Source organism: Crocodylus siamensis, chromosome 15, assembly GCF_052110815.1.
Source record: "Crocodylus siamensis isolate JL-2025a chromosome 15, ASM5211081v1, whole genome shotgun sequence".
Classification (NCBI taxonomy): Eukaryota; Metazoa; Chordata; order Crocodylia; family Crocodylidae; genus Crocodylus; species Crocodylus siamensis.
In genome coordinates this window covers 36,198,095-36,212,443 of record NC_143409.1, presented here as the reverse complement: position 1 = coordinate 36,212,443, position 14,349 = coordinate 36,198,095, and the positions used below count along the sequence as shown (strand labels likewise).

General features: G+C 43.1%; 1 protein-coding gene across 7 annotated transcripts in view; it reads left to right on the top strand.

The window, feature by feature from the left end:
* TJP1 (tight junction protein 1) overlaps positions 1–14,349 on the top strand; it is a 279,289-nt gene that overhangs the window by 202,148 nt on the left and 62,792 nt on the right. For all 7 annotated transcript variants that reach the window (XM_090028261.1, XM_090028262.1, XM_090028260.1 and 4 more), the window contains 4 exons: positions 98–154; positions 9,165–9,289; positions 9,486–9,588; positions 13,905–14,184. In XM_090028261.1, coding sequence (XP_089884387.1) covers positions 98–154; positions 9,165–9,289; positions 9,486–9,588; positions 13,905–14,184 — 565 coding nt within the window. The remainder of the gene's footprint in view (positions 1–97; positions 155–9,164; positions 9,290–9,485; positions 9,589–13,904; positions 14,185–14,349) is intronic.

Sequence of the window (14,349 nt, the reverse complement as noted above, 5' to 3'; positions counted from 1 at the left end):
TTACAAATGAAAATTTCTAGTTGAGATGGTTATTAAAAAAAAACCCCCTCCTATATATTGAAGGTATAATCTATTTTTTCCCTTTCTTTTCAATCAGAGCACAACAATGGAAGAAACAGCAATATGGGAACAACATACAGTGACTCTTCACAGGGTAAGTTACAACTAACTTTGTGTGCTTAACTCAGGATACTGGCAGCTTTTGAAAACAATAGAAAAAGTCCAGATGTCCGGATGTAAGAAAAAGGAAACTTGTTTTATCACAGTCCTCTGTTTTAAAATTAGATTTGCTGTGAACTTTGTAGAACAGTAGTTGTACTTTATCTTTTTGTGTACTTTTATGGGTATAAGTCTGTTTACGAGTGACCAGGCTAGAAGTTAGGATTTAGATAACTTATTTTCATAACCCAAATCAGTTGATACCGTGCTTAATTGTTTTTCATATATAACAAAGCTAAACCATTTTTGAAAGTTTACAATAAAGCTTAATGATTATACATTTTATTAGCAGAAACGCAGAACAGTAGTTTCTTACAAATAGAATACAATTTCAAGTAATGTTGTTAGTTAAATTTTAATATTTGCTGTCTCAGTTCTAATAATTGAACTAAAGTCATAATATACAGCCATTAGGTTTAAAGTATAGCCCTGGTGAATTACTTTAATCTAATAAAAAGTTCTTAACTAAAAAAAATGCACTTTTCCATGATCTTAATGTTTTTTGAGGGTAATCTGATTCTTTATAGTTTAACTTTCTTAATATAGCTGGTCTGAGCTAGTCAAGAATTGTTAACTTTTGCCTTACCTAAATACAGTTCTAGTAAAACTTTCAAATATGAAAACAAGGCTTAAAGCTTTCACTTTTTTCCAATTTGAAAAGTTTTGTATTTTGCTGTGTAACAGATGGTGTTAGTTGACTTTTCTGTTGATTATTTAGGGACTTAAAACCTCAGTCAGGCCCATTTAATTCAAACTAAGGATTGATACAACTCTGAATTACTTAACTGTGTAAACAAACACCCAAAGGAGTGCAAAACCTGTTAAAAAACCCAACATATTTTATGTATGTCTTAATACCAGGGTTCTGGATTTTCCATTTGCTGCGGGGAAAATGGTGTATTTTCTCCTATAATGGAGAAGAACGTAGATTTTTCTCTTTCAGAGGAAAGAACCTCAGATTTCTCCTTTTTGAAAGGAGAAAAACCTGGGAAACTGCGGGTTTTCCTTTGAGGCTGGTTGAGGCCCAGTCTGCCAAGGGGCTGGTTGAGGCAGCGGGGAGCTTACCCAGTGGTTGAGGCAGCAGGCAGGGGGTGCCATGTGTGTGCGTGCACATGCATGTGGCAACCAGGCGGTGGTAGTTAGCGGGTCCCACACCTCCCTTCAGGTACATCTGTGGGAAGGGGGCGAGGGACACAGGCGATGTCAGGGGTGGGGAGGGTATATTCCTTCCAAGACTTATGCACCCACAGTAGGGCATGGGGCTGCAGGTGGGCTGGATGAGCTCCAAGCAGGAGCTGTCTCCATGGCTGTCATTGGCCCCTTGCCTGCCCAGCAGCAGTGGAGGGGAAAACTCCACGCTGCCATTGCTATGTCTCACCCTGGCGGTGCAGCATGCCCTCACATGCTGGGTCCTGCCTCCCAGGCTGCCAAGGCGGCTCATCTGGAGCTGGTCTGACCTGGCTTGCAGCCCTATGCCCTGCTGTGGGAACAGGAATCTCAGGGCGCATGTTCCTCCCCCCCCCCCAACATCACCACATTGCCTGTGACCCCCGCCTTCCCCACACACCCAGTCTCTTCCTCACATGCTTTGGAGGCTGGGAGTGAGGGGCACCAGCGGGGCCAGGAGGCTGTGGGTTGGGAGTGAGGTGCCACGGCAAGGCCAGGGCACCGTCATATCTGGGCTGCGCAGTACCACAGAGTAGTGGGAAAGGGGGACAACAGCTGTAGTTGGACCTATGTCCTTGTGTGCAAAGGGGGCAGAGGGAGCTCTGGTTTTTTCCATGATAAAAACCCCCCAAATCATCTGCCAAAATGTATAGGTATTTAGAATGGTACTTTATTATAGTGATTGAGGCACTGGTACACTTCCAAATTGCTTTTAAATTGTAAATATATCAATAAAACATTGTGTGTAACAGATACCTATGTATAATATATTAATTTCAATCATGAAATGATTAATATTTTATATAATCATAGCATTAATTATTTTAATCATGGAAAATGTGGATTTTTGGCGTTTTGATCAGAGCAGTTGCAATTTTAAAAGAAAATCAGGATCTCTGCTTATCACCTATTGTCAGGACTTGCATGTACTGTAAAAAATTGGTAATAGGAAACACTACAGCTTCTTCTATACTGAGCAACTCTTTGAAAGGAGGAAAGCAAAAATATATTTCCAAGTCAAGTATGTAGTTCAGTGAAGTGTTGGAATCCCTTTGGAATACATTTGTTGTCCGTGCTTGAGGCTTACTTTCATGTCCTGTTAGTAAATAGACTTGTAGTGAGAATGCTTGTAGCAAGCCTAGAATTATAAAAACAATTTTATCTCCCTCTCTGAAACTTATTGTTTATAAATGCAGGAGTGTTTGAGGGTTTTTGTGGGGTGGGAGAAGTTTCCAGGCTGCATCCTGGCAATTACCGATTTTTACCCCTACCCTCCCATCTTTTAAATATTTAGTTTCTTTTGGGAAATCCTTTGCCTCTACTGTTTACTTTTTAAAAAAAATAATAGAGAAAGTGATACTTGCTTCACCATGGTGTAGAGGTTTAAATACTTCCCTAAAATTGTCCCAGGTAGACCTCAAGAGTTTCCATGAGGCTCCATGGATGCACCAACCTTCCTTCAGTTTAACTGTAGAACTAGGAACTTGCTTTGTACAGAATGTGTGTGCTGTATCGGTACTTGCCTTAATCATTAAGAAGACCTCAATTGTACTGAAGTGCAATTCTCTTCTTAGATACTATTTCAGTAGTGGCATTATAGGGTTCTCTGTTTGCTCCTTGGTGACCTCCAAATCAAATCTGCTCAGTTTGCAAATAAAATGTTTGCTTTTTCTGGCTGCCACCCCTGCCAAGTCAGCTGGGTTATTTCTGGCCCAGGCATCACCAATAATAACCATTCCACAGTGGGATTTGGTTAACAATTCAGTTGCTGATGTGTAAGCTAGAGTAGATTTCCTCTTACCCTCCCAGAGCTCAGTTAGTGGTACAGCTCTTTCAGGGTTTATAACTAAATTAAGTCATTTAAAAGTAGTCAGTAAACAGACTGAAGAAAGTAAGTGCTGTTTTACATGCCACTGCTTTTCAGAGTAGAGCTACATATTTAAAGTCAAAGAAGATTTTAAGTTGCAAATTCATAGTTCACTAATTGTAAACCAAATGCTGTATGTTCCTGAGCACATGTCGACTGTTAAACAGCTGTTCTAAAGTGGAAGCACCCACTTTTTCTGACTTATTATGACAATTGCTAATATTTTGAATGTTTTCATCATGCATGTAGTGGAGTAATCTAGTGTTTATACTAACTTCCTTGTAAACCAAATAAGTATAGTGGTTCAAGACCTTTTTTTAAAACTGTCAGATAGATGTAAGATGCATCCTGGTTTTACCATATTGCTTGGCCTTGAATTCATTTTAAAAGGCACAGAATGCTATTTTAAGCAAGTTTAACTGACCGGATCGGGGTGTCCAACCCCTGGATAGAGCTGTGTTGTTTGTCCTGCTGGGTTCCCCAAGGGTCTGGAAATTTGGCAGTGGGGAGCTGTGGCAGTGTTAACTGCCTCTCCCTTGCTGCCAAACTTCTGGAGCTGTGGGGAGTCCAGTGGGCTGGAATGTGGGCCCCTGTGCAGTAGATTGGGCACACTGGACTGGGGGTTGCAGGGTCTGATTTGGGCAGTGCAGGACCCAGCCTAATGTGCCAGCCTCTTAAAGGCATTTGGCCTGTGGACAGGATCAGCATCACTCACCTGGCCTGTGAGGCTGAAAGGTTGAGCACTACCAGATAAGATCATTGGGTGATACTTCATTAATAAAGCAGAAGTATGTAGTCACGATTTGAATATGCAAATCTTCAGTGTTTGAAGGCTTAGTGGCACTTAAAGATTGAACTAAAAACATTTAAATGACTTAAGATGACTTAAAAAGTGGGAGGTGGCAGCTTGTTATTCATGTGTTGCTGGTAATAAATGAGTTTATATTTCTGAATTAGGCTGAGTATACCCATTCAAATAACCTTGGAGAACTCTCCAAGATTTGTTCTTGTGGAAGAAAAACTTACCCAAAGTCATGTGTACAGACATCTGAATGCTGAGGCTTTGAAGAGTAGAGAGCTTACAGTGCTGACTGTGCAGCTGGATGGTGGTAGAGAGGGAGTGTAGTGCACACAGCTCAGTATGCACTACAGGCTCTCTTAGTCTGTCTGGCCACAAATGACAACAGTTCATAGGGCAGCCCTGATTGGCTAACCTAGATGGCCCACAGTCAGCCTGTTACTGTGTGCAGATATTTGCTCACCAAGAAGAAACTGCCCTGGAAGTGATTTAACACTAGTTTGGCACGTATACACGTGATAGACCTCTTCTCTGATGCATGCTAATTAGCATGTGTTAGAAGACTCAATCGAGTCTGCTGGAGCATGCGAATTAGTGCACTCCAGCAGCCTCTGCATCACATGTCTTCAGTGTCCTGATGCTTCAAAATGGCGTTGTGGGCACTTTAACTGAAGCTCATTGAACGAATTAAGGATAATAAGAAGTCCTTTTTTAAATACGTAGGGGGTAAAAAGAAGGTCCCGGATAATGTGGGGCCTTTGCAGGACGCCATGGGAAACTTGGTCGTCACACCAGACGGCAAAGCTAACATGTTTAATGATTTCTTTGCCTCCGTCTTCCTAAGTAGGGACCAGAACAGCCACCTCCCTGCTGGGCCCCCCTCGGGCCCCGGGGGAGGCACACCTGGGCCACGGGTTAGCAAGGATTTAGTTAGGGAGCTTCTGGAGGGGTTGGACATATTCAAGTCAGCTGGCCCAGATGATCTAGAGTTCTAAAGGAACTGGCCGAGGTCATTGCAAGTCCCCTGGCACAACTTTACGAGCACTCGTGGTGCTCTGGTGAGGTACCGGAGGACTGGAAGAGGGCCAACGTGGTCCCCATCTTCAAAAAAGGGAGGAAGGAGGACCTGGGAAACTATAGGCCGGTTAGTCTTACCTCGATCCTAGGCAAGCTGTTTGAGAAAATGATGCTGGCACACATCCAGGAGGGGCCAGCAGGGGACTGCATGCTTAGGGGCAACCAACAGGGGTTCATCAGTGGCAGGTCCTGTCAGACCAACCTGGTGGCCTTTAACGATCAGATCGCCAAACCACTAGATGCAGGGATAGCAGTGGACATAGTCTTCCCGGACTTCCGGAAGGCTTTTGACACTGTCTCTCACCCTGTTCTCATTAAGAAACTGGGGGGCTGTGGTGTAGACACCCACACAGTCAAATGGGTCGCCAGCTGGCTGGTGGGCTGCACCCAGAAGGTGATGGTGGATGGGTCCTTCTCAACCTGGAAGGCCGTGGGCAGTGGGGTTCCGCAGGGTTCGGTCCTCGGGCCCGCACTGTTCAACGTCTTCATCAGTGATTTGGAGGAGGGGGTAAAAAGCACCCTGTTTAAATTTGCTGATGACACTAAGATGTGGGGGGACATGGGCACATTGGAAGGATGCAACAGGCTACAATCAGACCTAGACAGGTTACAAGGGTGGGCGGACGAGAATAGGATGGGTTTCAACACAGACAAGTGCAAGGTGATGCACCTCAGGAGGAACAACTGGCACCATACCTACAGGTTGGGGAACTCCCCTCTTGTCAGCACGGAGGCGGAAAATGATCTTGGGGTCATCATTGACTCCACGATGAACATGGGCCAGCAGTGTAGAGAGGCAGTAAGGAAGGCCAACCGCACCTTGTCATGCATCCACAGATGCATCTCGAGCAGGTCTAGAGAGGTGATCCTCCCCCTCTATGCAGCACTGGTCAGGCCCCAGCTGGAGTATTGCGTCCAGTTCTGGGCGCCGCACTTCAAGAGGGATGTCGACAGCATGGAGAGGGTCCAGAGGAGGGCCACTCGTATGATCAGGGGACAACAGAGCAGGCCCTATGAGGAGAGGCTACAGGACCTGAACCTGTTCAGCCTCCAAAAGAGAAGGCTGAGGGGGGATCTTGTGGCCTGTTATAAACTAGTCAGGGGGGATCAGCAGGCACTGGGGGAGTCACCGTTCCCCCGAGCACAGCCAGGAGTGACCAGGAATAATGGTCACAAGCTGGCAGAGGGTAGGTTTAGATTAGATATCAGGAGGTGCTACTTCACGGTCAGGGCGGCTAGGGTCTGGAACCAACTTCCAAGAGAAGTGGTGCAGGCTCCTACCCTGGGGGTGTTTAAGAGGAGGTTAGATGAACATCTTGTATTCTTTCCTGCCATGGCAGGGGGTCGGACTAGATGATCTGCTCAGGTCCCTTCCAACCCTAGAAACTATGAAACTATGAATTTTAAAGTGCTCTTACTGCCATTTTGAATTGTGGGACATTGAATACACAAAGCACTGCAGGTGCTTTAATTAGAGAGTCTCTCAGAGTTGCTCTAATTAAAACATCGCCCCCTCCCTCCCCATCCTGGGTGCCTGTTGTGCCCAGGTTATTTTTCTCTTGGAGTGGCCATTTTTACTCTGGTAGGCATGTCATTAATTATTCCTCCACCCCATCCCCAAGTGCAACTAATCTCCTTCCTCTGACCAATTTGCTGCTCTATTTTCTGCTCTCTGCTTGATCTACTGCTCTGCTTTCTATTTCCTGCCCTATATGCTGCCTGTTCCCTTCCTGATCTGTGCCACACAGCGATGCTGTTTATGTCAGTTGTGGCACCTGTGCTACAGATTGACCACCCCTGTCTTAAGAGGTCTGAGTTGACCTTGGGTTCAAATAAAGGTAATCTGGTAGCTTTAGCATTTTACTCGCTTTCTGCTGAGCAATCTTAAAATTTTTACATCTATGAGTAAAAGTGTGGAGTTTGTTTGTTTTTTGAGAAGGGGCTAAAATTCTATGCTCATAAAATTCATTCAGAACACTCTTTGATCTCATTGAGAAGATTCAGGGTCCAATCATTCTTTACATTTGTTTTTGTAATATTTTTTCCCACTTTCTTAAATTTATTTCTTAGTTCAAGTGATGAAAAGTATACCACTATTTTGTCCTGTTTGCCCTAGTACAGTTTGGGACACTAAAAAGATATAGGATGTGTAGACAATATACATAAGTTAACTACAAGGGCATATTTGTGTGTGTGTGTAGATTCATAGTCTATGAATCTATATATACATCTCAAATATGCCCTTGTAGTTAATCTACGTATATTGTCTACACATCCTATATCCTTTTAGTGTCCCAAACTGTTGATAGAAGACTAAAATATTAAGGTTATTTTTCACCTCTTAAGGTTCTTTGTCAAAGCTGCTGCACCAGTATCTAAAGTTTACAACGTGCATAGGTATGGAAAAAATCAAAATGTTTATTCATAATATAACTTTCAGTGTACCCATGCAACTTGAATTGTAACCTATAACCTCAGTGGAGGCACTTGAAGAGGATGGAATATTTTTCACATGTGTAAGGACTACAGTGAAAGCTCTGTTACATGAGTGAGGAATAGCGGGTGCCGGTAATCTAAAAATGCTGGTTACCTGAGGCAGGGGTTTTTGGCCGGATGTGGAGGGGGGTGGCTTGCAAGCTCCCCTGCCCCCTCCCCACCACAGTGTGCTGGCTGGAAGTTCCAGTTAGTAGAGCATGCCAGTTACTAAAATGCTGGTTAACACAGCTTTTACTGTATTAAGTTAATAGAAAAGACAGTCCTTTCTGTCCTTGTGGTTCATGGGATGATAAGGAGAGAGAGCAAGATAATATGTTAATTCTTCACAATTTAAACTTGTCTCTTGGGGTTTTTTCTTTTTTAGCATGAACTCAGTTCTGCTTATTTTCATGTAAGGTAAACATAAAGGAGCAAACATTACTGAAATTAATACATTTGCACTACTGTAAAACCAGTGTGAAAAAGGTGAGAAACTGCCTCTGAATTTTACTACTTGAACCAGATTATCCTAGTGTCTGTTCACGATTTCATAGACCATTTATTTTTAAGTCACATGTGACTATTGCAGTCCTGAAATACATTTCCTGCATCATAGACCTACAGTTTTACCAAGTAATCCTTGAATCTAGTCCAAAAATTCTTTGGTGGCCCACCAGGCTACCCAGTGGACAAATAAAGAGGCTTTGCAGTCTGGAGGTTTGGTGCCCCTGTCCTAAAGAATATCTTATGCTTTTTTGCAGCATTTTTGCTTGCCACAGCATGATGGGGGGGAAAAAAAGTTTTTAAATCAGTTATATTCAGAAAATTTTATTTATTTTGCACCATTACTGCTTCTAGGTAGATTGGAAATTAGAAGAATAATTGCCGTATCATACCTTGAAATGTTATTACTTAGAAATGACCCTGCATTCTTGCTACCTTGCCTGCAATCTTGTTAGCTCTTGAACTAAACAGAGTTAGGGTAGGTAGTACTGCAGTGTGAAAGTTTGAAGGAACACTTAAGCACTGCAGGAAGTGATGGAACTAAAATTTCAGCATAGTGTTGGAGCTACTGTACGCGGAGATGAAGCTATTAAGATAAGGCATGAATTAAGGGTGTCACTAGTTATAACAAAGTTGAAGCCCCCTTTCTGAGAATATTGCCTTGAACCTTACTCTTCTGCCCAAATTTCAACTCTGGGCAAACAGTTTAATTTTTCCCTTTGTGGTCAGTAGTATAATTTTTCTGTTTGTCTTATTCTTAGCTGTGTAGGAATGCCCCTCACTCCTGGTTTATTATGTTTCTTCCTTCTGCAAAGGGAATTTCATTTCATGGATTGATGAGATATTCACCACTGGGACATCCCTTTACATTTCTCACAGATACAAGACTGAATATGTTTTTGGATCCTTATATGGAGAGTAATGATGCTCTTAATACTTGACATATGCTACTATAAATAAATTATAATGCTCGTCTACATTTTTGACAAACCCACAAATTTCTTTGTGTATATTAGGAAGTCATGGTGGACCAAGCTTGTGTCTTTTCTGTTCTAGGCTCCAGGATTTGGATTTGGTATTGCAATATCTGGAGGAAGAGATAATCCCCATTTTCAGAGTGGTGAAACATCAATAGTTATTTCTGATGTACTGAAAGGCGGTCCAGCAGAAGGATTGCTACAGTAAGTAATGAAATAGAACTAGCGCTACATTTATATTTGAATCATGAATGTTTGACAGTAGTGACTAGTTACCTCCCAGTTACCTTTTGATTAAATCACTGGATCTTACACTGAACTGGTTTCTTCAGGATTCTTTTAGGAAATTAATACACATTACATTTTCTTTTCTTTTCTTTCTTTCTTTCTTTATTTTAAGGGAAAATGACCGTGTTGCAATGGTTAATGGTGTTTCAATGGATAATGTCGAACATGCATTTGCTGTTCAGCAGCTGAGAAAAAGTGGAAAAAATGCTAAAATTGTAAGTAAATGTATTTTTATGGCTTAAATTTGGTATATGTAGGTATACAGTCATATATGCATAGGTTATGACATGCATATAATTCAAGTTTAATCAGCGACACTGTGGCAGGTGATCCAGTTTAAAGGATTTCGGATTGTTTTGCTAATCCTGTGAATGTTCTATTGGTTTCCCAAAATCACTTTTGTAAATTTAGACCTTGGTATTTGGCCACCCAGACTTTGACTAACAGATGCTTGTTTCTGGCATCATAAAGGAATCCTTCTAGGTTGAAGGTGATTTGTCCCCCAGCCTCCTCCCAACCCTGAATTTTTTTTCTTTTCTTCCTCAGTCACACTTTTGTTAGTCATGCTTTTCAGAAAACTAGTGTGCCAGAGGCCTCTGCTCACTGTTCAGGCCCTAACAAGTTCTTTTTTGTGTAGCAAACAATTTGCTGGAGTAAGGTGTAATTACCTTAATTCCTATAATTTTGCAGACTTACTCAGAGCATATAGATGGCTTTTTAACTTGCAAAACAACAAAGCTGGTCATTACTAAGAGGTAGTAATCTAGTTTTCTGTAAACTGTGCAGATTTATATTACTGAAAAAATAGAATAGAAAATAAACACAGTGCCTAGCAATTGTTCAATTTTGGGAAGTGATCTTTTTTAGGGTTTGTAAACTGACTTTTGTCCTGACAGTTGTGTGCCACTCTTTTCAGCTGTGCATACATAGGTGCAATAATTTCAGTACTCTACATTTTAAATTATAAATCTTGCAGTCTGTTAGGTTTGTCAGATGTCAGAAATAACCTTCTTCATGTCAGTCTGAAGTTTTTAGTTTGGAAAGCTGGTATTTTGTAGGAATGGGTATGGAAGTGCTTCAGAGCAAACCAGTGGAAGATCTGTGGTTTGTTTAAACTGACTTTGTTTCATATTGACTTTATCCAGATAACTGTATTGTGTGACTATCCAGATAAACCGACAGCAAGTGAGGAAGAAAATATTAAATAGTTTGTGCATTACTGATGTAGAATGTTCAAATAGAATCAGTTTCCATTAATATAGATGTTTGAACTCAAGATTAAAACCTGATTTTTAAAATTTTCAGCAACAATACCCTCTTCCATCTGTGGCTTGCTTTAAGTACAACCCTGGAAAATTGGCAGGTTCCAAACCTGAACAGAATTACTGTCAATAAGATATTGACTATACAATAGATTATATGTTAGTGAAGTCTTGAGCAGTTCAAGTGACTCTGTGTATGTGTTTAGATAAAGAGGGATTATTCCGATTTGCAGTTCTGTAGAAAGAGAAGACAGCATTACAGAGCAATAGTTGTCATTCTTTCATTTTTTTTAGCAGTTACCACTTTGTTTTAACTGGAGCGGCAGGACTAGTATGTGCTGATGTGGCAAACTAGGTAATGTAACTGACTGGCAATGAAGCAGAGTGTTCAGCAGAGCGCTCCCACTGTCTAGACCAGGGGTTCTCAACCTTTTTAACTGGAGGCTTTCCTCCACAACTCTTCTTAATTTGGCAGCACCCCAGTTGAAAACTACTTTTCCAGCAACATAACTACTTATTTGTATGCCCAGGGCACAGGGGGAGGTGGGTACAGGGGTGGAGGGGCCAGGCGGAGTCTTGCCAGCCACATTGTAGGCTCAACTAGGGGGATACAGGCTTGCAGTGGAAACCAGAGTTAGTCAGGTTGTCAGCCTCTGCCCCTCCTTCTGTGAACCCTTTGACAGGTGCTGGTGATCTGCATGTAGAGCTTGGCTGTAAAAGACTTAATTTTGCTATGGGTATAAAAGGGTTAGAAGGCAGGGCAGACATGCAGCTTTATAGACTAAAGGAAATGTTGGGGGGAAAGAGGGCGGGCAGGGCATGCTGTAGGAAATCCTGATTGGCTGCACTCAGGGCCTGTGCATAGCTGAAGCATATTTGGCCGGTGGGGGGGAAAATGGGGGTGTGCATGGCGATTTTATGCTGAGCACTGGATGGGAGTGGGAAAGGAGAGCCCCACCTCAACTCTTCTCACCAGAACAGCAGCTACAATTGCTGTGGTAGCAGCATGCGCTCAGGCTGCTGCCAAAGGGAACAGACAGCAGTGTGGGTTTGCCCAGGCTTCTCCAGTGTTTTGCTCACTCCCCACCCCAAGGGCAGGTAAAGCTTGGGGCAGGGTAGTCATTCCACCTCCTCCCCTCCTCAGATGCACTGCTGGCCATGGGGCTGTGCCTGCCAGAGTGTTCCTGCTACAGCAAAGACTCTTCAAGGAAGTAGTCATGCAGGTACCCTGTCTAAGTTAGAGCCTGGGACTGGTGCCCTGCTTGCCCCTTCCATAGTTACACTATTGCCCCCAGCCGGCATTCCCCATGGTGAGTGCCTGGGGCTCATGCCCTGGTTAATCACCCAGCTGTAGCTAGGCAGAACTGTCCCCTGCACCTTTGTTTTTAGGAGAGGGTGTGGAGATGGGACTGGTAAGGCTCCTGTTCCTGCTAGGCTTCTGTTCCAGCTGTTTCCTGGTCTGCCCTGCAGCATCTTGTAGAAATAAAGGCATAGTTCCACCTGGTTCTGTGGTACCCCTGAAAAGCTTTCATGGTACCCTGGTTGATGACACTTTGTGTAAACCAGTGGTGCTCAACCTTTTTGCCTCACAGGCCAGAGAAGTGAGGAGGAGCTTTTCTTTGGGACTTATTGAGCCCCACACACCAAAATCAGGCCCTGAGGCCTGGCACTTCCCCTTCCTGCCCTGGTGTGCTGGGTTTGGTCCCCAGGGACCTGTGCTGCCCCTCTCCTGTAGAAATGGTTCCATGGGGCCTGGCTCTGCCCCAGTATATCAGTATTAGGTCTCGGGGGAGAGGGGGATGAGGAGAGGGGGACTGGCATTGGCTGCCCACATCAGCACTGGGTCCTTGAACCCAGGGCCATACTCTCCCAGCCCCTTACAAGTTGGGATTGGACTCTGGAGCCTGATGCTTCCCCTGCCCTGCGTTCTGGGTTCTGGCACCCAATCTACAGTGTAGGGGTTGGGGCACCCTTTAGGTCCAGAAATTTGGCAGTTCGGAAGTAGTGCCACTGCGATCCCACTGTCAGATTTCCAAACTCATGGGGGGCCTCAGGCCTGTAGGCCTTAGGCTGAGTACCCCATGTCTAGACTGGTGGGTTCTTCTCTCCTCGTCTATTGAGTAGAACTGCCAGTGGAAACAGAGGAATTTTAGCATCAGTCCAAATGGCCTTGGCCTTAATTTTGTTTCTAGCCACACTTCATTAAACATTGTGTTAACAAAGGGATCATAAGGATCAGTTGCAGTTTAAAAGCAGAAAGCTTGTGTGTTTAAAGTTATGAAGTTATCTTGGACCCCTTACGTACTTCTGAAGTTGCTGTTTCTTTGGAACTAGAGCTAGAATGATCAAGTATGTGAACTTGGGAAGCATTGTCTGTCTAAGTATTGTTCACTATTTGGTATCTCCCATTATGGGCTTCTGCAACTCTTTTTGGAGCTTGGTAGTTTCTTTAGAGAGACAATACTGTACATAGCTCCTGAGCCCCTTCCCCCCTGGTTTTGTGCTCTGGCATGTGTCCATTTTTCTTTGGGCAGTAGAATTCTTCATCAGTTTACCTAGAGTCGAATTTCCTGAATAGCTTTCTCTGGCCCATCTTTCTTGTACCTACTGTTGGACTCTGCCTGTTAGCAGAACAGTATGTCTCTTCCTTTGTGATGGAGAGTGGGAGGTGCTGACAGCATTCTGCATGATTGTTGCCATTCTTGAAATTGTGATGTGGTGTGTTCCGTAAGGCTGATCTTGCATCCCACTCTTGCTCTTGGGACAGTCATAAAGACCATCACCTTAGATCATTGACTGTTTCACTTGGGAGATTACATAAAACTGTTTTGAATGAGTCTGTTTTGGGACAAAACTCTGCCTGACAACTTTTTTGGACTGATTGGGAAAGATAACTTCTGCCTTCTTACTGTCTCTGTACTGCAGAGGTTTATACTGTTTCTTGCTTTTGTTTTCTATTCCAAAGCATTTTAAAAGTTATAAACTAGAGCAAAATAATTTATTTACAGTCTCGTATGCCTTTTTAAGCGTGTGCCTATTGTGCCCTTCATACCTCCAGGGAGCGTCACGTTTGAGCATGACCCTTGCCTCCACTCCCATTCCCACATGCCAAACCCAGAAATAAGCGAAGCCATACTCTTGCTTTTGAAATCTCTCAGATGTGCTTCCTCTAGTGTGGTAGTAGAAGTCTAGGGTGTGGCTTATTGCTCACTTTTAAGATGTATTTTGCACATAGCCAGAAACTGAGCAGTTAATGCTACTGGTTACAGACTATCCGAAGAATGAAAAAAGTTCAGATTCCAGTAGCCAGACCAGAACCAGAACCGGTATCTGAAAATGAGGAGGATAGCTTTGATGAGGAGATACAGGATCCAAGAAGTGCACGTGGTGGTCCAGGTGCCAACAGAAAGCATGAGAAGAGCTGGGTAAGAGACCGAAGTGCAAGCAGAGAGAGAAGTTTATCACCAAGATCAGATAGAAGATCTATTGCTTCTAGTCAGCCTGCAAAACCTACCAAAGTAACCTTGGTGAAATCCAGGAAAAATGAAGGTATGTCCATAATGGCAGGCTCGGTGATATTTTGTTATTTTATTCGTATATTATTTCATATTTTATTTTAGAATTTTGAAGACTGCATTTCTGAATGTGTGCTTGTTTTGTTAAGGCCTTTTTAGATTGTTTGCATACTTAACTGTTGCTTACAGATGTTATAAA